This window comes from Helicoverpa zea, chromosome 18 (genome assembly GCF_022581195.2).
Source record: "Helicoverpa zea isolate HzStark_Cry1AcR chromosome 18, ilHelZeax1.1, whole genome shotgun sequence".
In the NCBI taxonomy this organism is placed as follows: Eukaryota; Metazoa; Arthropoda; class Insecta; order Lepidoptera; family Noctuidae; genus Helicoverpa; species Helicoverpa zea.
In genome coordinates, this window is record NC_061469.1 from 8,862,471 (window position 1) to 8,883,675 (window position 21,205).

General features: G+C 37.3%; 4 protein-coding genes across 10 annotated transcripts; 1 reads left to right on the forward strand and 3 right to left on the reverse strand.

Annotated features, from left to right (window-relative positions):
• The first annotated feature begins 138 nt into the window (after window positions 1–138).
• On the forward strand, window positions 139–1,275 carry LOC124638673 (elongation factor 1-beta'). Its single transcript, XM_047175681.1, has 3 exons — window positions 139–302; window positions 546–792; window positions 874–1,275. The coding sequence occupies exons 1-3, from the start codon at window positions 223–225 to the stop codon at window positions 1,216–1,218; spliced, it is 672 nt and encodes a 223-aa protein (XP_047031637.1). The 5' UTR covers window positions 139–222; the 3' UTR covers window positions 1,219–1,275.
• Window positions 1,264–5,050, reverse strand: LOC124638672 (erlin-2-like). Of its 4 annotated transcripts, none has more exons than XM_047175678.1 (7): window positions 4,866–5,050; window positions 4,651–4,765; window positions 3,954–4,034; window positions 3,056–3,164; window positions 2,654–2,805; window positions 2,310–2,462; window positions 1,264–2,198 (listed from the first exon to the last, which is right to left on the reverse strand). In XM_047175678.1, the coding sequence occupies exons 2-7, from the start codon at window positions 4,756–4,758 to the stop codon at window positions 1,824–1,826; spliced, it is 978 nt and encodes a 325-aa protein (XP_047031634.1). In that variant the 5' UTR covers window positions 4,759–4,765; window positions 4,866–5,050; the 3' UTR covers window positions 1,264–1,823. The 4 variants fall into 4 exon arrangements, with proteins under 4 accessions (XP_047031634.1, XP_047031635.1, XP_047031633.1 ...); XM_047175679.1 differs by having other exon boundaries at window positions 4,651–4,781; XM_047175677.1 differs by having other exon boundaries at window positions 4,840–5,050.
• A 1,221-nt stretch (window positions 5,051–6,271) lies between these two features.
• On the reverse strand, window positions 6,272–10,062 carry LOC124638912 (SET domain-containing protein SmydA-8-like). Of its 2 annotated transcripts, none has more exons than XM_047176064.1 (8): window positions 9,832–10,062; window positions 8,962–9,161; window positions 8,491–8,714; window positions 8,008–8,295; window positions 7,361–7,604; window positions 6,822–7,052; window positions 6,588–6,676; window positions 6,272–6,504 (listed from the first exon to the last, which is right to left on the reverse strand). In XM_047176064.1, exons 1-8 carry the CDS (start codon window positions 9,882–9,884, stop codon window positions 6,292–6,294), a joined length of 1,542 nt encoding a protein of 513 aa, XP_047032020.1. In that variant the 5' UTR covers window positions 9,885–10,062; the 3' UTR covers window positions 6,272–6,291. The 2 variants fall into 2 exon arrangements, with proteins under 2 accessions (XP_047032020.1, XP_047032021.1); XM_047176065.1 differs by having other exon boundaries at window positions 9,768–10,052.
• A 79-nt stretch (window positions 10,063–10,141) lies between these two features.
• LOC124638911 (protein lin-54 homolog) lies at window positions 10,142–21,146 on the reverse strand. Of its 3 annotated transcripts, none has more exons than XM_047176063.1 (22): window positions 20,716–21,146; window positions 19,652–19,796; window positions 19,255–19,346; window positions 18,773–18,889; window positions 18,274–18,514; window positions 17,802–17,917; window positions 17,541–17,610; window positions 17,322–17,449; window positions 16,977–17,004; window positions 16,672–16,754; window positions 16,329–16,403; window positions 15,927–16,044; window positions 15,639–15,722; window positions 15,221–15,291; window positions 14,621–14,908; window positions 14,347–14,460; window positions 13,793–13,874; window positions 12,497–12,716; window positions 12,101–12,212; window positions 11,535–11,674; window positions 10,732–10,963; window positions 10,142–10,628 (listed from the first exon to the last, which is right to left on the reverse strand). In XM_047176063.1, the coding sequence occupies exons 1-22, from the start codon at window positions 20,764–20,766 to the stop codon at window positions 10,617–10,619; spliced, it is 2,619 nt and encodes an 872-aa protein (XP_047032019.1). In that variant the 5' UTR covers window positions 20,767–21,146; the 3' UTR covers window positions 10,142–10,616. The 3 variants fall into 3 exon arrangements, with proteins under 3 accessions (XP_047032019.1, XP_047032018.1, XP_047032016.1); XM_047176062.1 differs by having other exon boundaries at window positions 12,497–12,704; window positions 16,914–17,004; XM_047176060.1 differs by having other exon boundaries at window positions 16,914–17,004.
• Window positions 21,147–21,205: the final 59 nt, after the last annotated feature.

Below are 21,205 nucleotides of genomic sequence, written 5' to 3' on the forward strand. Positions count from 1 at the left end.
ACTCACTAGCGGACTTTACCGGTTTTTAACTATTGCATTTAGTCGATTCGAAAACAAGCGACACTGATGGTTAATCACTGTAATATCATTCATTCAGCGTCAGTCATTCATTCTATCTTATGTCAAATCATTAACTGTCAAAATCCCTCTTTCTTTCCTTCTCGCTCACATTGTGCCGGGGCGTGTGGTTGTAGCTAGAAAAGTATAATTTTTTATATAAAAATGGCAGTAGGAGACGTAAAAACCGCTCAAGGCCTCAACGAACTCAACACATACTTGGCCGATAAAAGCTATGTGTCAGGGTAAGTGGATTTATAGGAGAAATACTGGTACCACGTCAACCTGACACAGATTGCAAGAAACTTGTTATAACCTCAAATCTTTAAATTCTGAAGTAATGTCCATATTAATCTACTAATCAAGATACCTACAGAACGAAAACGATGTTTGTTGCAACTTCAATGTTATCTTGATCAGCGTGACCTTGATTAACAGCTGTAAGTTATCACTTTGGTGTATATTCATTCAGTATTGGTTATTTTTAGTTACGTTCCAACCCAAGCCGACTTCCAAGTGTTCGAGCAAGTCGGCAAGGCCCCGAGCAACAGCTTGCCTCATGCCCTCCGGTGGTACAACCAAATCGCGTCGTACTCTGCCGACGAGCGCAAGTCATGGGCTGCTGGAGTGAGCCCACTGACCGCGGGCGGCAAGACCACCACAGCACCTGCCCCCGCCGCCAAGGACGATGATGATGACGATGTCGACCTATTCGGCTCTGGTGATGAGGAAGAGGTCAGTAACCTTCCACCTTTACATTACCCATACTCCATTATTAAAAAAAAAAATCATTTCAATGTAATCCTCTTTTTACAGGATGCAGAGGCAGCCAGAATTCGTGAGGAACGTCTTAAAGCCTATGCTGACAAGAAATCCAAGAAACCCACCCTTATTGCTAAGTCATCTATACTCCTTGACGTTAAGCCTTGGGATGATGAAACTGACATGAAGGAGATGGAGAAACTTGTCCGCACCATCGAGATGGACGGCCTCCTATGGGGTGCCTCCAAACTTGTGCCAGTTGGATACGGTATCAACAAACTGCAGATCATGTGTGTCATCGAGGATGACAAGGTCTCTGTTGACCTTTTGACTGAGAAGATCCAAGAATACGAAGACTTTGTCCAATCTGTTGATATTGCTGCATTCAACAAAATCTAAAATGTGAAGCCTCCATAATTTTAAGAATACTTTTCAATAAAATCATTTTTTTCCACATATTATTACTTTTATTACACAATAAAAAAGCTATGTACATACAAAATATAACACAGAAATAAAAGTCAGTCAAATAAACTGAGTGCAGCCAATGTGATGCATTTCATTCACTGTAAAAAATCCTAATTTATTCACACCTACTACATAGTGTCTTTTAAACATTTAGTAAAAATATCACAATTCATGAAAACAAAACTGTATTGCACTCTTATTTAAACAACCACACAATACTCTGAGATTAGGGCACCTAACTTCAAAATTGTCACCAAATGGTAAGATACTTTGGGCCAAGAAAGCCTGAGAATCTTCAAGTACATGATGTACAATCTTGGCCCTGTCAGCAGGCATGCATTTCATAACAACACTTGAAAGCAAACTGTACTAATCTATCATTTGAAACAGTGATGTACATGTTTCAACAATCTCCTGCTAGGAACTCATCAATGTTCAGGCTAAAGAGTCCTTGAGGTATATCACATCACTGATGCAGTCTCGCTGGCCTTTCACCCCTATTCTGTGACTAGCAGGTTTTGTAAAGTAATTAACACTCATTCAACTTTGACACCCTTGGGTATAGGAACTGGTACACTGTCACCAACAGTTGCCTGCAGGAACATGTTGGGAATGTCATTGCCAAAGTATATCTTATTGTTAAGTGCGAGAGCCTCGTATCTCTTCAATTCTAAGTACTCTCTTGTCAACAGCAGTTTGTTAGCCTCAGCCTGTTTCTGCAGATGATAGAAGTCTGCCTCAGCTTTGGTTTGCTGTTTGGCTTTGTGAATGCTGTCCTCAATGAGTTCAATCTTCTGCAAAGATTCCTTCTCCATAATTTTCTGTTCATATTGAATTTTCGCCACTTGCGCCTCTTTTTCCGCTTCGATGACGGCCTTGCGCCTTGCTGTCTCTGCCTCCTTCTCAACAACCTAGGAACAGAAAAAATATTGACTCTATGTGAATAGTCTCAAATAAAGGTTTTATAATGTAGAGAGATTCAAGTCCCTATAGAAGTATAATTGGCAGCATATGGATATTACCTTCTGATGTTGTGCAGCAATAAGAAGTTTAGACTTCTCAGCCTCCATAAGCTCATAGTTCTTACGGATGGTCTCAGGTATCTTTGGTTTCGTTACTCTGACTGCCTGCACCCGTAGTCCAGGCGCCATTTCGTTTAAATCTCTTTGTAGCGCCTAGGAAAACGCAAAAAATATAATTAAGGGAAGGGCATCACTTTAATATAAGTAATATAATCTTAGTTTATTAAACTATTCTGCAGTCGGCATGGTGACCATTGAGCTATCGTAACATTTGTGTCAATACAAAACTTGCGATATACGCTCGCTTATTTCGTGGCCCGCAATTCAAGTACAAAAATACTTACAGTTCGTAAATTCTCATCGATTTGATCAAACAGATCAATATAAACTTCATGCAGTGTGTGAGCGCTACAGAACTGATTCAGTTCGTGGTGCACCTTGTTGAATATCAGCGTCTTATCGTAGTCCGCGGTGAAGTTACGCACCATGTCTAGCACTGAAAAAAAAAAAAAAATATTTAATTTCATGCAGAAATGCCTTCCATTACCGTATCGTTTTTAAATCTACAATAAAAAAATATAAAATACGGAACTAGTAATCTTATCCAAAAGGCATACGAATAAACTGCATAATCGGTCAAAGTATATAGCGTAGTCGAAAGAAGCGTGTACATCACATTACCTACGCATAATAAATTATCTCATGTCTTTTACATAACAACTTACGATACAATAAAGAATACATACCACTAATGGGCTCGAGTTTGTTTACAACTTCGATCCGCTCAAAGTATATCATAACACCACCACTGGTACCGCATGGTACATTCTTCACTTCGTCGGTCTGAAGAGTGGTCTGCAACACAAAATATAATTAGGAACTTGTTACTTTTCATGTTTTATAAAGAACTTGATGACCCTCACTCGAAACTCAATGCCACAATGAGTAATTGAAAATGTAAATTAGTTAATTCATTGCTTTGTAGTTAAAAGTTAATTGTACTAACTGAGAGTCTAACATTGTACTAACATTCTAGGCATGAAAAAAACAGAAGTAACCTTCATTGTATGTTTAGCCAAAAATTCAATATTTTTAAGGAGGAAACAAAACATTCCATGAAGTAAGATTAATTTCTAAATTAATATTTTCATTATAACATTTTGTATTCACCTGCATAAAACTAAATGAGGTTAAATAACTCTCCAAACTTTGACTACAATCATCAATTACTTACTAAATGAACATTACTTACTCAACCCAATCAAGTCAATAGAATGTTTCAATTAATTAACTACATACTTCCCATTGCATTTACAAATTGTCTGTCCAATCAGACGTAATGTTCGTGCCAAACCTAATGACAGCTCAGAAAAATGTGTAAGTGGCTGCATAGAAACCTTTTTAAGTACCAGTGACCAGTAGAGATGGCCGAGGGCTACATGTATTGTTTGAAAGAGTTACCGCGGCCCTGGTAAAAGGCCTACGACGGAACACAAAGGTTTTTAGTTAGTAAGTCTGACACTCCCTAACCACTGCTAACCCACAGCAGGACGATGTTGTTGAAAAAGAAAAGGGCTACTTGTATTAACTTGTGCCCGGAAATTATTAGCAAGATGTCATAAAGTTTGGTGTAGACTTTGTTACCTGTATAGCTTTGTATGATGTTAATAGTGGGATCATCATATGGAAGCCAGGCTGACTGGTCACCGGAAGTAACGCCCCTCCCTGCAATTAAGAAAACCATATTTAGTGTTATTATTATACCATTAAACATTATTCTCTTAAACAACTTACTTTCCCTAAAAAAAAGCTTACAAACTCATTGATTGAAACTTGAAACACATTAAATTCAATAAGTAATTATGAGATAACACAAAAAGTAATTAGTGGACAATGTACATTAGTCTATTTTAACTGAATTTTTCCTTATGCATATTTAGTATTGTTTGATACTGTTTTATTATCAATTGATAACTGCACAATATAGGTAACTTTATTGTATTATCTTTAGGTACAATAGCATATTACCAACCGATTGTTGTGATCATTCTGATTCATCTGAGAACTATTGCTGATTCTTGTTGGTATCTTAAATAAGTAGACACAGACAGTAAAGCAGTAACAAAAGTTATATTAACCTGGCATTGTGCCAATAACATTTCCAAAATATTCTAGAGCTTCTGCTCATGGTTCAACAACACCAACCATAGAATGAAAGATAATGGAGGTTTCGATTAGTCAATGATTTTTTTGATTTGTATTTACTGTAGTAAGAATTTCCACATATTTCATATCGCTTTAAAAGTTTTCATGTTTATAAAATACACAGAAGATTACTTACCCGGTAATAGACGCCTACATGACCTTCTTCCACTTTGTGCAGCGAGAAGTGCACGGTCACCCCGACTGCCAGTATCAACAAAGCCAGAACTGACGACTGATCCGCCATACCCGGACTGCGGGACACCAAAGCTTGTTAACTTAATTAAATAATAACAACCGACTACTCAACTATCACAGGCAAATTCACCTCCACAAATCCAAGTGAACACTCACGATTAGCGGTATGATGAATGGATAAATATATTTTATGGTTAATTCAAGATTTTATATCCCTATTTACGTGGTTTTTGTTCGCACCGGCTTATTAATACTAGCAAAAATCGTGTATTTCCTCGTTTCGACGAAATTTCGATTTCGAACAAATTGCATTATTCGATGACAGTATTGACAATGACAATCAGTTGACGTCTCACGTCGTTCACTGTTCTGTCAATTTTACAGCAGTTCAAAAACGTATTACGCACATGACTCTCAGCAATTATTTTATAATATTCAGAAAAACCCCCCTATGTATTTCCTTATGTACACTCTATGTACTCCCCTATGTATTTTCTTATATACGCTCTATGAACTCCCCTATGTATTTCCTTATGTACACTCTATGAACTCCCCAAAAAACCGAGTAAAAGAGGTAAAAGCGAAATACTACGCACTGATTAATTACGAAATCTCAGAAACTATAAACTCCTACAAACTTGAAGGGAGGTTCTTTATAGAGGGAAAACATGCATTCAGGAGGGATGTTACCAAAATCTATTCCATAAGGGGTTAAACGGGGGTAGTTCACGTGGAAGTCCTGTTTTAGAAGGTTCTTAAAAGGAGATGGCCAAAGGAGATGGCCAAATTTTCATAGAAAAAAAACCCAGAATCGACAGCAATGAAATGGTTACCAATAGGTTCTTTATGATAGACCTTTGATGGTGCCAAAAACTCCAGCCTGAAATCCATGGGGTATAGGAGCTATATCATATTTTCACAAAAATAGGTCGTTGAATTTATATTGATTTTAAAGATCATTTATGTACATCAAGGAACATAAAAAAAAAATCTATGTACACTAAGATTATACTAGCCAACAGTAATATCCCCATAGTTACTGAGATTGCCTGGTGATTAAAAGGTCTTATATTTAACCACTCCAAACACGAAAGCACCGACCTTACATACTTGGAGAGGTTTCGCAGTTATATGCAACCTTCACAACTGGCTATGAAACGTCTTTTTAAAAATTGTCTTTGAAAATCGCGCCATGTGACATTGTCAAATGTAACAAATGACTTAGCGATGCAAAACGGTCCAATCATGAGTCTGCATTCAACTTCTAATGAACATGAAACGGTAAAAGTAAACTTTTCTGTGAACTAAAATCATGATCGAAAAAACGTTATAAAAAGAGAACCCCATGGTTTTTAGATGATATGAAATACTTTTTTTAATCCTTACATTATACTGAATCCAATCGTACATATGAAGTTTCTGTCGACTCTGGGTGTTTTTTTGGCCATCTCCTTTGTAGTTAGCCCTCTTACGATAAAAAAAATTGAACAAGGGCGAAGTCGCGGGTGACCGCTAGTGTAGGATGAGCAGGGAATACGGTCAAATAGAGTAAAACAAAGTACCCCTTTTGAAATCGTTACATTTATTTAGGTTCGGGACGATTTGCATCTGTAGCACAAACATAAGACTTTCCTTCAGAATGTAATGCATCTAACACACCGCTCATCGTTGCTTTCAACGCTCTGTACTCTTCGAGCGCCTTCGCACAAAGTTCACCTTCTGGCGAATTCCCTGGCTCGATGAACAGCATTTCCAAAGACCGTTTTAAAAGTTTCTCAGCAGACATTAATTCATCCTGTAAACAAACGTATTTTTAGTTCACACTTTGAATCTAAATTTATCCATTCACCTAGTTACGTTATTTATAGCGTTACTTACCATATACGCTGAACCAGAGATTTCGCGCCCATCAAAAAGTTTTTTTGCTAGTTGTACCATCGCAGCATGCAGTTCATAGAGTGTGATTGCTGAAATAGTAAAATTGTAGATAAGTAAACCTATTGACTAATGTATTTAAAGGTTTGCGTGGTGGATCTAATCATCAGACCGACAAAAAAAATTGGCGACAATACTACAATAAATATATCAATAATAAACCTATTTTCAAATAACCTTTGGTCCTAGAAATTCCAGGGCATAGTGTTTCAATGACTGGTAGTATTTCCTTGCATAATTCTATCTTGCGTCTCATTAGTTTCTTAGTGGGCCTCGGTTCTCTATTTATTGTGTCTCTCAGAACTCCCGCTAGGCGTTGTTTAGCCTCTACGAGCAAATAGTGATTGGGAGCAAGAATCAGGGAAACGTTTCTTATGTATTCTTCGAGTTCCTTATCGTCCTTTTTGTCTGTGGAAAAAAAATGAATTCAAATTTTTTTAATCTATTTATATTTCATTACTTTCTAAGACAACAATACATTTGAAAAAAGGCACGAATAGTTTTTTTTCAACACTAGCTGTCCCGGCGGTTGTCCCCGCATCTCGTGGGAACTTCTTCCCGTAACCGGACAAAATATAGTAAGTAGGTATACAAATTCTTTAAGAATTTTTCAAAACGATTCAGTAGTTTCGGATTGTGACTTTCGTCAAGCCAACTAATACATAAAAACTCAAAAAATGCCTCCTGTTTAAGATATTAGTTAGATTCCTACTCACTTATGACACCAAACTTATCCACACAGCATTGAACTTTAAAGCTCATATTGTTTTCGGGGAAAGTTTTCGCGCAGTTATTACAGCTCCACTCTTCAGGGGAAGTGTGGGAGACATAACCAGTCTTACACTCTGGACAGATGACAGAGCTCATGTAAGTGCCGATCTCCGTGACATCTGAGCATCGTGTGCAGGTGCACTTGAAGTACTTGCCGATTAATAAGTGCTGTTGACGTATTGACGTGCCCTGAAGAGAAAGCAGTCCATTAGTCCTGTTCCTGTTATGCGGGACTTAAGCCATTGCTGTATTTATAGTTATGCTTTTAGCCGTGGTCTTCAGTATTGTTTAGATTATAGATGTAATAAAGTCATAAGCGATTAAAAAAGATAAAACTGAAACATAATTTACTATTCACAGCATATCTATAGCTAAAAGCAATAATTTAGATCTCATTTTGCAGACGCAGATCTGTGTATTAAAAGCAGAACGGACTGTACCATTTACGATTATTTAGCTCTCCATTACCTCCGAAGCATATCCGCTATGAACATTTATTTTCTATAGAAATATCCCGAAAACAATAATAAGCCGACAACCAGATACATACTTAGGTAATTTATCCTCTCTGTGGTAAAAAGAAAAAGCTCACCTTCAAAGGATCAGTATAATTATAAAATATAGGTTCTCCTTTCTTGATATCAGTGCTAGCATGGCACACCAACAAATTGTTGTCATTTATAGACATATGCGTGTTGCCCACACAGTCATGCGCTAACAGGGCCGCTTTCAAGTAGACCCCGCGCAAAATTTCTGCGCAACCAAGCGCAGGCACCGCCGGGCCGCGCACTTCGAAACTGTTCACGTCAATTGCTGCGCAAATCTTCTGAATTAATTCACTATCAGGTATGTCGTCCATGATACTTAGTGATTGGATGAACTGGAATTTAAAGTGGTATTATGTGAGCGTCGGACTTACAGAGGTATTCGTATAGCATTTTTTCTAAAGTGGCGCGAAGGGGTGCCTATGTGATTTGGAGCTGTATTGAAAGTTAAAGACTTTGCTTCAAATTAATATTTTTTCTTAACAGAACCGAAACTAGTTAAATTGGCTATTCGTGTAACTGTTTGTTACCTTGACAGTGTCTTCCGAAAACTCCCACACTCTAGTACCCTTCCGTTCTTCCAAATGTGTTTCTAGCTGCATGAACTCTTTCCATGCTTGAGCTTCAACGGTTCTCTTCATAAAAGCGCGCAGTACTAGAAGGGATCCTACGTTTTGGACCAGTGTCATCGGATGGAGGCCATTGGTCAGTTTAATACTTCTGAAAAAATCACATTCCATGTCGGAATGCCATTCTGAAAAAAAATGTGGTCTTTATTCAGTGTCGAAGTACATACGTAATAGCTAAATATATGTTTATGAAAAGAAAATATGTTTATGAAATAAAAAATCACAGTCAAAAAATATGGAGTTAATTAACCATCGCCAATTTTCGGAAACGTGTTCTTAAAATGCATTGCCTTAATTTCTCCGGAAATGACTAGATTTTTCCTTGAGGTAGCACACGTTAGCGACTGAATTCCTAACAAGATTTAAACTTACTTTTATGAAGATGTTCCGGGCACCCTTCACCCGGACACACGGGAGCAACCGCACATTTCTTGCAGACGACGAACTTGCTCATCAGAGGCAAGTAGCAGTTGAAACAAACGAGCGACGACTCGCTGTGGGGCCCCAAGACAAACGGCTCATCGGACAGGATCGTCTCACCCGCTTTCAAATCTTTCGCCGCTACTAGGTATCTAAAACAGGATCGTAGAATATTCTTCAAAGAAATAAGGATTCAAATATTCATTAAATACCTATATTTTACCATGGAACTTAAGATATGTAACGTATTCAAATGTGTTAGAATTTATTTCTGCATCTATTTTGTTACCACAAATATTTTTTTGTAAGGAGACCTTACCTTGAACAACAATTTTTCAGATCAAATATTCTATTAGGGTTGGATAGTTCATATCTCTAGTGTTATGCGGGTTAGGTCATATTGAATACCGTTACAGGTAATCCAAGTTTATGCAAAGATTTATTACATTGTCTATCTTTCTGAACTTCGTCAAAGTAGAGTCAGAAACAAGTTTCCAACTTTTTAGTCAAGGATCTTTGAGCACCTTTGAAATCCAAATAGGTATGCACATGTTGCTAATAGTTTTATTCTTATTTTGCAGCTACTTATGTCACAGAGCGCTTAATGGCCTAAATAAATCACAAGAGTGTCGAGCTCACGACTTCCGCGTTAGGTCAGTACTCGTACAAAATATTTCTATTTTATCACCATAAAATAATAATTGTGATTATATTCTGCTGCTTTTTATTAATTTTATAAGGTATACTAGAATACACACCACAACATGCTTGGAATGTCACATCACACATAAGGTCACAAACTCCTTACAAGGTCTAACACACCTGCCGAGTTTTTCACAAGTGTGCACTTCGTACCGCGCGGCCGGGGCAGTCATGTTGGGTACAATGTAACTACAGCACGGACTCAGGTAACCGAGCCGGCTCGCGAGTAACTGAACACTGCGTATTTATAGAAAGGAGCTATTTGTAGAGCCATTACTCTTCCACGGCGCGAATTCTGACAGCCGATGCTTCGATCTCGTACATTGTCTATTGTTTTATGTCCAACCTATTACGTGTTAATTACTCGTTTAATAGTAACGTTTATGCTGTCGTGTGTGATAGATATGTAGTTGAAATAAAAGGCGTCGTATATAAAGAAACATTGTATTTAATATTGCTACTTACAGTATATCTACCTTACGTCAAGGTATTCTTATGACTAGTAAAATATATTATTTACAACAACATTATGTACATGTCTATAAAACTTTTTATAAAAATCTGAAAGTCTGTTATATTAATGTACATTTTTATTCCATACTATGTATAAATGGATTTTATGTGCATATGTTTCACGAATATAATATATCGTGAGTATCTATATTTACAACAGTCTTTTGTAAGCGATACGAGTTTGTCAGTGGTTAATTAATCTTAATTATTTATACACGTCTACGATTCCTAGTTATTGCTCTGTCAATCAATTCATCAAATGAATTAAAGTAAACCGAAGCGTTCTAGCATTTCGTCTATACAGTCAGCATCATTGAGATTATACATGCTATTTATCCATCATTTAAAATTAAATCACTTTCTTCTAGAATTTAGTACGCCAGGACTATATGCTACGCTGGTCCCTGTAAATAAGAAAATTATAGTTAAGTAAGAAAAGTAGTCCAGTGCACACAGGACAGGTAAATTTTCATCAAACGAAAAAAAAACTAAAATATAAATACTTACATCATCAAGTACAGACAGCGATGTAGACTGGTGCGAGGCGCTGATGATGTCCTGCAGGCAGCGCGCGAACTCCTCGATGACGTCACGCAGCGGGTCGGGCTCCGCGTCCGCCCCGCCCGCCGCCCCGCTCGCCCCACCCGCCGCCCCGCCCGCCCCGCCCTCCACGCCCGCCGCCAGCAGGCACTGGCACACCGCCTCTATTACTTCTGAAGTCATGAAGCTGCATGGTTGTCTGTGGGGTTTATTGATCGTTTGAAATATTTTGTAATTTTTTTTTATAATTCATGTAGGTAGAAAAAATCAGTATATAATCAATATGCTTAAGTTAGGCAGAAGGCTTAAAGATTTTACTTTTTAACATGCCTAAAATACATATAGTAATCATCATCTTCCTGGCCTTACCCCAATTTAATCAAGGTCAGTGCAGCATATTTTCGACTCGCAATATTTTTTGTCTGCATTTTCAATGTACATTCTTTCCACCAGTTACCTGGACAAACCTCTTGGTAAGATTGGTTGTCAGATTTTCTGGCTTCTACTCATAATGACTTCTGGGTATAACCAGTATATAGGTCCCGGCTGTCATTGAACATCACAACTTGGCAGTCGTTACGGGTAGTCAGAAGCCAGTAAGTCTGACACCAGCCTAACTAAGGGGTATTGGGTTGCCCAGGTAATTGTGTTGAGGAGGTCAGATAGACAGTTGCTCCTTCCCGCATAGTCGCATCCGGTTAGACTGGAAGCCGACCCCAACGTAGTTGGGAAAAGGCTCGGGAAGTGATGGTGACACAAAGTGTAGGTACTTGAGATGTCCAGCAGGCGGGGGCCGCAGCATGGGGTCGGGCCGCACGTCGCGCAGGCGCAGGTCGCGGCGCCGCTCCAGCGTCTCCTCCACGTTGCGACATCCCACGCACTTGCACATCGACGTGCATGCTATCTTCGCCTGAAAAAACAATAATAATATAATGATAATAATATATATCTGGCGAATGTGCAGCTTGCGGGCCGTTTGCGAGCTGCTCGCTTGCATTTTTGTTCGTGCGCCGCTGCAGCACCGGCCGCGATGCTACAACATCAGTGAGCTCATTATCCTACTCGCAGTATTGAGTGCATATGTTGCGCTAAAGAGGCGCACCAAACCTTTGCCGTGACTGCACGCAAACGGCTCGCAACACAACCAAGTCAAACTGAGAACCTCTTTTTTTGTTTTAAGTCACTTAAAATAAATAACTGTTTTGATTCTCATAAGCCGGCAGGTATTTTGATAACTTATATCGTTTTTAAAGTAAGAAATATGTTGTTAAATAAATATATGCAGTAAAGAAAAACAAAAATCTAAAGTAAATTTATAAAAAAACTTTGTATTTACCTCATAGCATTCACAGTAATTTTTGAGACATCCACTCCTTTTACAATTGCATCCTTTATTGTGCCTTCGTATTATATCAGGACCACCACTTTTCGCTTTTCCTATCTTTGGCCTGTGAAAAAAAAAACACAAACAAATAGAACATTGACTATAGACTTAGGGGGACCAGACTATTAAAGACAGAAATCTGTCTAGCCATTTTCCAACTTTCCATTTAACAAATTCCACTTGCCAGTCAAACTACTACTCGATACAGCTGAGTACCAATTATTTAACATAGGGCAACAGCCCATGATTCACTTATATTCCGAAAAACTCACTATATAACCAGAATAACCATAAACCACAAATCAAACATTATCCAAATCTTGTTGTAATATGAAAATAAAAACTTACCTGAAAGCATTAGGATTCCTATCGAGACAGGCTCTAATAGCCTTCTGGCGTAGCTCCTCATTCTCCAGGTTATTGTGACAATTGTTACAATTGCAGCGGTTGCAGAACTCCCCATTGGCAAAGCAGTCGCAGTACAACTTGAGGCATTGTGACTTTGTGCAGTTGCAGGCCTTACGCGGCCTGAGACCGAGGTCACCGGCTACTAAGTCTGTTGAAACATCTGCATTTAGTTGGAATATATTTCTATTTGGAGGAAAATATTTGTTTTGGTATCAAATAAATAAAAGTTTTGTGAAAACAATTCCTAATTTTATTATTAGTTTTTTTTTTAATACTTATGTATATTTTTTTAAATATTATTTTATACTTTAGTTGTATTTAACTGTATTTTTAAGCTTTTATTTTAAATTTAATTTTAAGTTTACGATTTATGTAATTGGCTGTTAAAGCAGTGTAAGTCGAATAAATAAATAAAATAAAAAAACACGAAATAAAATGTATATATAGTATTCGGATTTCCTACATTTATTCAAAATTATACTGAGACGGATAACTATAGTTAAAATAAACCCAAAACAAATGTTAATGTAAATGAATCCAACCGATTTAGAATGAAAGTGTTGGTAAGTTCGTTCGTAACATCCCATGTTCCGCGCGGTTCGGCGCGGGAACTTTACCGTCAACAGCGACGCACAAAAGTCGTCACCTGCAAACCATAAGAGTGACCCATACGAATTTATGTTAAAAAACCGCTTTTATGCTACGTTCACACGCACGCCGCGCAGCCCGGCGGGCTGCTTGGCGTGCTGCGCGGCGTGCAGCCCGTCGCGGACAGGCGTACATCCAAGCTGTTCACACGCGCGCCGTCGTGTCAGTCAGTGCAAGAATGGCGAGCCGCGAGGATCTCGGTGTTGTTGCTGTCATAGCCTTTGGCTTAACTTATTTTTATTGGAAAAAGAATCAAAATGATGAACGACGTTAACCATTCCGCCATGTTGTAATCTCCGATTGTAGCGACTTTCTTAGAACGTTTAATCGTCACGAAAGCGCAGGAGAGACTGACTGCCCGCGCGCGTGTAAACAGTCGCCGGGCGCCCGCACATTCATCCTTTGAACTTTGCCAAAAAACCGACACTCGACCGATTCGCGGCATTCACGGGCACGGGCGCGTTCACGGGCTCGGGCGTACCGTTTACACGCTCGTGAACGTGACTGTGCCCGTTGAATTTCGATTTGAACGCGCGCGTGTGAACGTACCATTAGAATAGTTTTCCAAGAAGTCCTGTATAAACTCACCACTTTCAGAGAGAGCTTGTGACGCTTTTGGTGAGAGGTAAAGCGAACTGTCTTGATCCATATTCGAGTAGCTCCTGTCATCCTAAAACCAATTTATAAACATAAAGAAGAAAATTATTGAAAAAAGTGTACATGTACATGCAAATTTTTTTTTATATCATACTAGCTGTTTTCAGCGGTTTCACTCGTTTCCCGTGGAAACTACACACATTTTAAAAAAATGCCTACAGTTTCTAGGATAAATACGTTGAAATATTTTTTTTAAACCGGTCCAGTAATCAAAGAAACTCTTCAGCTTTACTATAAATTAAACTTTTTATCAGGTAAGCTGGTACGCCCCTGGCTGGAGGCCTTAAATTCTAGGCATCCACAGGGAAAAGTCCGGTTAAGCAGTACACGGCCTCCTAGGCTGAACTGCGAGATGCCATACCAAAAAAAAAAAAGGAAGCTGGTATTTTTTTCTATGATGGCATTCACGTCTTGTGTTTGTGATGTATTTGGCTAATTACGACTTTGGATGAGATTGCAATCGCAAGTTTCAAAGCTGTACATACCCTCATTTGTCCCTGCTTGCCATAGCTGGAAGGTATGACGATAAGCGGATGTTCCTCCGACCTGTTGCTGCTGTCGTGATCCATACTGTTCGTGTTGTCGTCGTCGTCTGGCGTCTACACCAAAATAAGCTATTGTTAATTTCTTAAGTAACCAATCAAAAAGTCGGCTAAAGTAAGAATATCCTCTTTTTATGGAAGAGAGATAAAACACATTATTAAGTCAAATAATGTGTTTGTCATTAAATCTGTACATTAAAAATCTATTTCTACTAACCTCTTGTCTCTCAAAGTCGACTTCAACTTCATGCATGCCATGCATTCCATCTTGCGTCTCATCAGCTACAGTATCCGCTATGAGAGCTCTGAGCGCGGCCTTAGACTCCCTCTCCTCTTGTCGCTGCTCTATCTCTCTCTCCATCTCCCTCGTCCCTCGCTCTGTGACGTCACAGTCTTCCTGCATGCTGCTGCCGTCAAGGAGTTCTGACATGTCTTCTAAATTCGGCTCAACCATTGGAGAGAGAGGTGCCAGTAGGCTTTGTGAAGAACGCGCTGATTGTTGTTGCTATACAAATATTTTATGACGTTAATATGACTTGTTGGTTGGTAAAATAATTTTGGGAAACTGAGGCCAGAAGAGGGCGCTCTGGTGCTCGAAAATGTATAGTTTTGAAACATCACAATTAATTTTCGACAAAAAATAGATGTATTTTAGAGAAAATTTATTATGTACCGAAATTTCGTTTTACGCATGCATATTATGGGGAGACTGATTTATTAAACCATCTATTAAAGAATTTTAGTCCAACAAATGATTAACGAAGCTACGTGACATGTTTCGATCAATGTTTCCGTAAGTTTCATAGTTATCACTCACCTGTGCGGTTTGCGCGGGTTTCATGGGTATGGGCGCTATTCGCACTAACTTTTTCTGTGGCTTCGTGGTCACTGCACAACAAAATATCACAATTTTATTTCAGCTTTCCGCCACTAAGCGAATCACAAAAACTTATGTGACAACTGACTTTTATAATTTAAAATTATTCCAAAGTTAGTTCCATGTTTAATATTTTCAAATTATGTAGTTTCGAATAGAGAAACATTTCGTAATTAGAGTTGTGTGTCAATATTATTTGAATTTTCAGTTTTCTATTTTCTAAAATTATTCTCTCAAGTGTCACACTGTGGAAAAGTAAAGTGTGAAGTAAAATAACTGTTGAATTTTATTTATCAGAAATTAAGCAATTACGTATGGATTTATGAGTATATGTACGATAAAATGATTGGTGTCCTACCTTTGTTGCTGGTACCTCCTGTGACTACCAATGGAGGCGGTTGTCCACTGATTAATTTCTCCGCCGTCATCTGTATGAGATTACCTGTAACACCAAGGTTTCAAGGAAATTGTCAATAATAGGATAATTATCTAGGTTGAATAATAAAAAACTTTACAGGCTAGCTACTAACATTATGGTTATGGGCATGGGTAGGCATGATTTATATATGAAGCAAAGTATCCATATATCAATGTTAATTATACATTGACATTTTAGTTTTGACAATTGTTATCTAATAAGACTTACCTTTGTTATCAGTTAGAACGAAACTTTTGGCTGGGACTGCCATTGAAGGGTTTTGTGGTTTGACAGCTACCTTCTGCGTTGCGGGAGTCGGGTTTGTTATCAGCCGTATATACTGAATCTGAATAATAAGAAATAAGTTCTATAATTACGACATACATAAATAATAAACATTTATGAACGAATAAAATAATTTTGATATAATTTCATGAATAGAAGGAGGTATTTAAGAGGTAGGTTTATAATATAGAAGAATTCACTCTGCAATGCAGGGTAAGGAAATAACATTATGTATTATAATGGATAGATTTACAACCCAGAATTGTTGTAGTGGCAATAATTAGTGACTTGTAGCAAGATAAAAGATCCGTCTATTTATTTATTAAAGTAAGAAATAATACTTACGCCTTTCCCAGGTACGTTGATTTGATGTAGCTGCGACCTTTGTCCCGTCATCACCACATTCCCATCCTTCGATATCTACAACAAACCATGAGTGAAAGAATTGGATAAAAAGTAGCCTTCCTTGACAATTATTTTTCGAGATTACTGCTTTCAAGCAAACAGAAAATCTTCAACATAATAATATTAGTATTAACAAGATAAAGTGGCTTATATTCTGCCGCATACCAACTTTCTAAGAAAGATACATACCTACAAGATGATATCACAGAAAAAGGGATTATTATCATCAATTGTTATTATAAAAAAAAATGAAAGTTTTTTTTATTATGGAATTAACACAAACCTGTGCAGTTTTAGGTGGCGCAGTAGTCTTCAGTATAACATTTTGACTTGGATTTGATTTTATGACTACCTTCTTGGTAGTACCTGTAAAACACACAATATGTTTGGTATAAACTGCTCTACCTTTATAATAAAGATTTCATCTAATATTTACTTTTGAACATAAAAATAACAACACAGTTGTCGCCAAACTAAATGACTAAACTTCGAGCCGCCCTAAAGTTTGGCGAGAACTGTGCTGACCTTGTGACGACATCGGCGATTGCGATTTTATAGAAATGATTTGTTTCTTAGAGAATTTCACACCTTGATTTGTTGGAGACGCCAGGAGCACCTGAAATTAAAATTAAATTATTTTTATAACAGTGTAGATACCGAAATTAAACGTAAATATCCTAAAATCCTCACAGTTTACAAAATATGTTGTCACATAACACAAGCCCTTCTATTTGGATTCACAAAATATCTACCCACCCCCTGTCTTGCAGGTAACTACTACATCCTCATTTTTGGAAGCTTGGTAAATAAAAATGGCTGTACATCAGAGGATAACAAGTCATTGAATAGTTTTTTCAGTTTTATTTTATTATTTTAACTATATCAATTGATATTAATTGCTGGCTGTATTGTAAGTATAAAATAAAAATTCACCTTGTTAGCAGCTATGGAGATGGGCACAGTTTTCTGTTGCATGACGTATCGTGTCTGCGCCGTGCTCGTAGAAGGCATCAGCTTCGTGATGACCGCCGACTGGCCCAGCGAGTCCAGGCCTCCTTGTCCTAACAAATTCAAATGCTCATGTCATCGTACATTATTAACATGAGGAAGTTTTAGACAATGCAATAAATCAAATATACTTTATTTAGTTACCTTGCACAATAACTTTTGCAAGCACAGGCTTCTGTGTGTTGGTGCCGCTAACGTTTTTGATCAACTCAGCCTGCAAAGAAACATTAATTTATATATTGTCTGTCTTACACGGCCATATATCTTCGTGAAACATTTTTTTTCTTTTCTTCTTCTTGTTCATGGCTCCTTCGTTGGTATCGAAGATTTTGTCAATGTCTTTTTTTCTTTTCGAATGTTTGTATGACAATTACCAGTGAGCTTTAAAGATGTGAAGCATGTTACCTGATCGCTACTTGCTCGTACAAGTTGTACGGATTGCATCCCCGAGCTGGATGTAACCAGTTTAATTTTCTGACCACCACCCGTGGGCACCATAACCAGTTGCTTGCCTATTTGTGCTGAAAAATAAAACAATAAATAATATGTTATAAATTCGTGTATTGTATAGCGATTTTTGTCTATAACATTATATATATTTATCCTTGCAAAACTCAATGATGTCTCACAACTAAATACAGAGCACAAATACCTAAAATAGTGTGTCTTACGCATTCTTCCGTGACGACAAAAAGTTTGTCGAAAACTATACTCTAAACATTTTGCAATTTTAATAATACTCAAGTTGAAATGAAATGTAATTTATTTATTTGCAAGAATATAGGTACAATATGATGATCAATACAATAAAAAATATGGTCTCACGATATTCGACTTATAATTTAGTCATGCAAATATCAATAGCAATCCAACTTACTCAACAACGTATTGCCAGTTTTCGAGCCACTTTGTAGCACACTTGCTAGAGACATCTTCTTCACCACAGTGGAGTTCTTAACCATGGTGACAGGTTTGGGCGCTATGGCCACGTTGTGCTTCGCCGCAGACGAGAAGCCTTGTGAAACTGGCACCAACTTTGGGGGCTTGGGAGCTATGGCCACTTGACGAGGGGGGTTGCTTGTCACTATGGTTTCGTTCTTTCTGCGAGGTTGTGCTGCCTGAAAGAGGAATGAGTTTTTGGTTTGTATCAATTCGTATGTTAGTCTTATTATGTTATGTTATTGCTGTAATGCTGAGGCAAATGAATGAACAATAGAAATTAACTGAAATTACTTGCCCCATTTTAAAAGTAAATGTGATAGTGATGCTGGTCAATTTAGCTTAGACTTGCTAATCGCTTTTATGCCCAACAATTTGAGAAGTCTATATTATATAAGTCTATATAAGTCACAATTAATAATTAACATTATGATTACCTTAACTGCAATATACTTGGGTTGTGGAGTTGGCTCCTGTGTTACAGTTTGAGGTATTTCTGTATCAAACTGTAAGTCAATCATTGATTCTCCTTGTGTCTGCATCACATTTAAACCCTGCAAATGAAGAATATTTCATGTCTAATATATAGTCTAATATGATGAGGAGATGGAATTTCGATATAGTTATTTTTTTGGAAGATATGTGACTATGTAACCCTGAAATGGTCTGTCAGAACAATGTGTGCTACAATCCTACTAATATCATAAATCCTATTAATATCCTACTAATATTATAAATGTGAGAGTTTGTGAGAATGTATGGATGTATGTTTGTTATTCTTTCACGCAAAAACTAATGGATTGTTTTGGTTGAAATTTGGTATAGGTGATACCCTGGATTAACACATAGGATACTTTCTGTTAACAAACCACGCGGGCGAAGCCGCGGGCGGAAGCTAGTTATTGATATTTGTACTTACATGTCCTTCATCCAGTCCACTTGTTTCCTGTGCTGAGTCATCTTGTACAGAATACTCTTGTAGAGAATACTGGTCATTCATAAATTCTGAAACTAAGTTGAACATTTTATCAAACAATTTGATAACACGCAGGTCCTATGTGTAATAAAATACCTACTAAGACTAAGTTCACCAATAACATAAACATCAGTTTTCTTAAAACAACTGATGACCATGAGGTTTTATATTCAATTTTCAAAGTAAACAGTTATTCCAAGAAAAATGGTCTTATGTTGTCAGTTAGAATGGGTACAAAGTCTTAACAAGAAGTCTCTTTAGAAAAAAAGCCTAATTAAAATGGCAAAAATATGGAGTAGTGAATTTGAAGGAAAACCTCATTAGTTAAAGTATAACTTACCTATAATCTCCTCTCCACCAGTGTCCATCAACATCTGTTGCTCCTCAATGTTCTCAAACTCCATCGGTATGTCAGGTTCATGTCCGGTTGTCTCTAACGAGATGTCATCTTGATTTACAACCACACCTGAGTGATCAAAGTCCATCTGTGAAGGTACAGAGAAACATTAAAAGGGGAAATGCTGCCTTGGTAGTGAAATATTATGAAGGTCAATACATCGAGAAACACATTCCAAGCAAGCCGTGTAGGAATTATTAGGAGGGCTTGTTTAGTAAAACTATATAACTTGCATTCTCTGAGCCTTTTTCCCAACTATGTGTGTATATTTAACCGGATGTAGCAGAGTACCAGCGCTTTACAAGAAGCGACTGCCCTATCTGACCTCCTCAACCCAGTTACCTGGGCAACCCAAAACCCCTTTGTTAGACTGGTGTCAGACTTACTGGCTTCTGACTACCCGTAATGACTACCAAAGATTTTCAATGATTGCATTGCAAACTAAAGTTTTGCAGTATGATATTATAGGTTTAATAAAATTGAATGCTAATTGTATTTATTTACAAAACATTGTCTGCAGATATTTATTTTAGCCTTCATCAATGACATTGTTTATTTCCAATTTAGATATTTGATATTAATTCAAAACCATAACTTTGTAATGGTTACTTACAAATAAACTGTTGAACATAACACTATGTTTTGAAAAATCAAAGTTAAATTTGAGTTTGTAGTGGTGAGGTTTTATTGACAGTTTTTCCTTTCACAACAGCTTAACTTAAAAAGTTATCTCAAAAGATGTAAAATTATGATATACACTATTTTTATTCCCAGACTGTGTCAAGCTTAATTTCATACATTTTATATCATTAAATTAGACTGTACAATACACTGGTTTTATGAGGGAAAGGATCCGGAATATGAAAATAACTACACCAGGATCTCATTAGATATAAGAATTCATATTTGGAAGCTAAGGCGCAGATCTGAGATGATAAATCAAACATAAAAGTAAAACTCTCAAGTTAAATAAAGAAATAAAAGGAAAATCTTCAGTCTTTACTTACACTGCCCATGGCACTTTCCAAGTTTAGAGAGTCGTCCAAATTATGCTCCATGATGAAGATTTATACTTAAATATTTTGCACAATAGTTTATTCACAGAGTAAACACTACCTTAACTACTACACAGGGCATAAATCAAAAACATTTTTGAGTTCAAAAGATTCCGCCATTTTAAGTTGTCAAATTCCTCCGACAAGCTCCCTGAAGTCTCTCAAGTCGCCACGGTTGAAAACAAATCGACACAAACATAAAACGCTATTAACCAGCAAAAACCTTCCACATATTCAGTAACTAACACTTATTGATACCACATACAAGTTACTCTTTAGTTTGTAATGCATTAAATGTGAATAACACAAGCAATTTTCTTTTAAATTGCATTAAAAGAGAGAAAAATTATAATGGCGCTTCTTTCAATTTTTTGATGTCACAAGCTACCAACATTAGAATAAATATTTTACTAGTGATGTGGTACAGAAATCCATAGAGTGC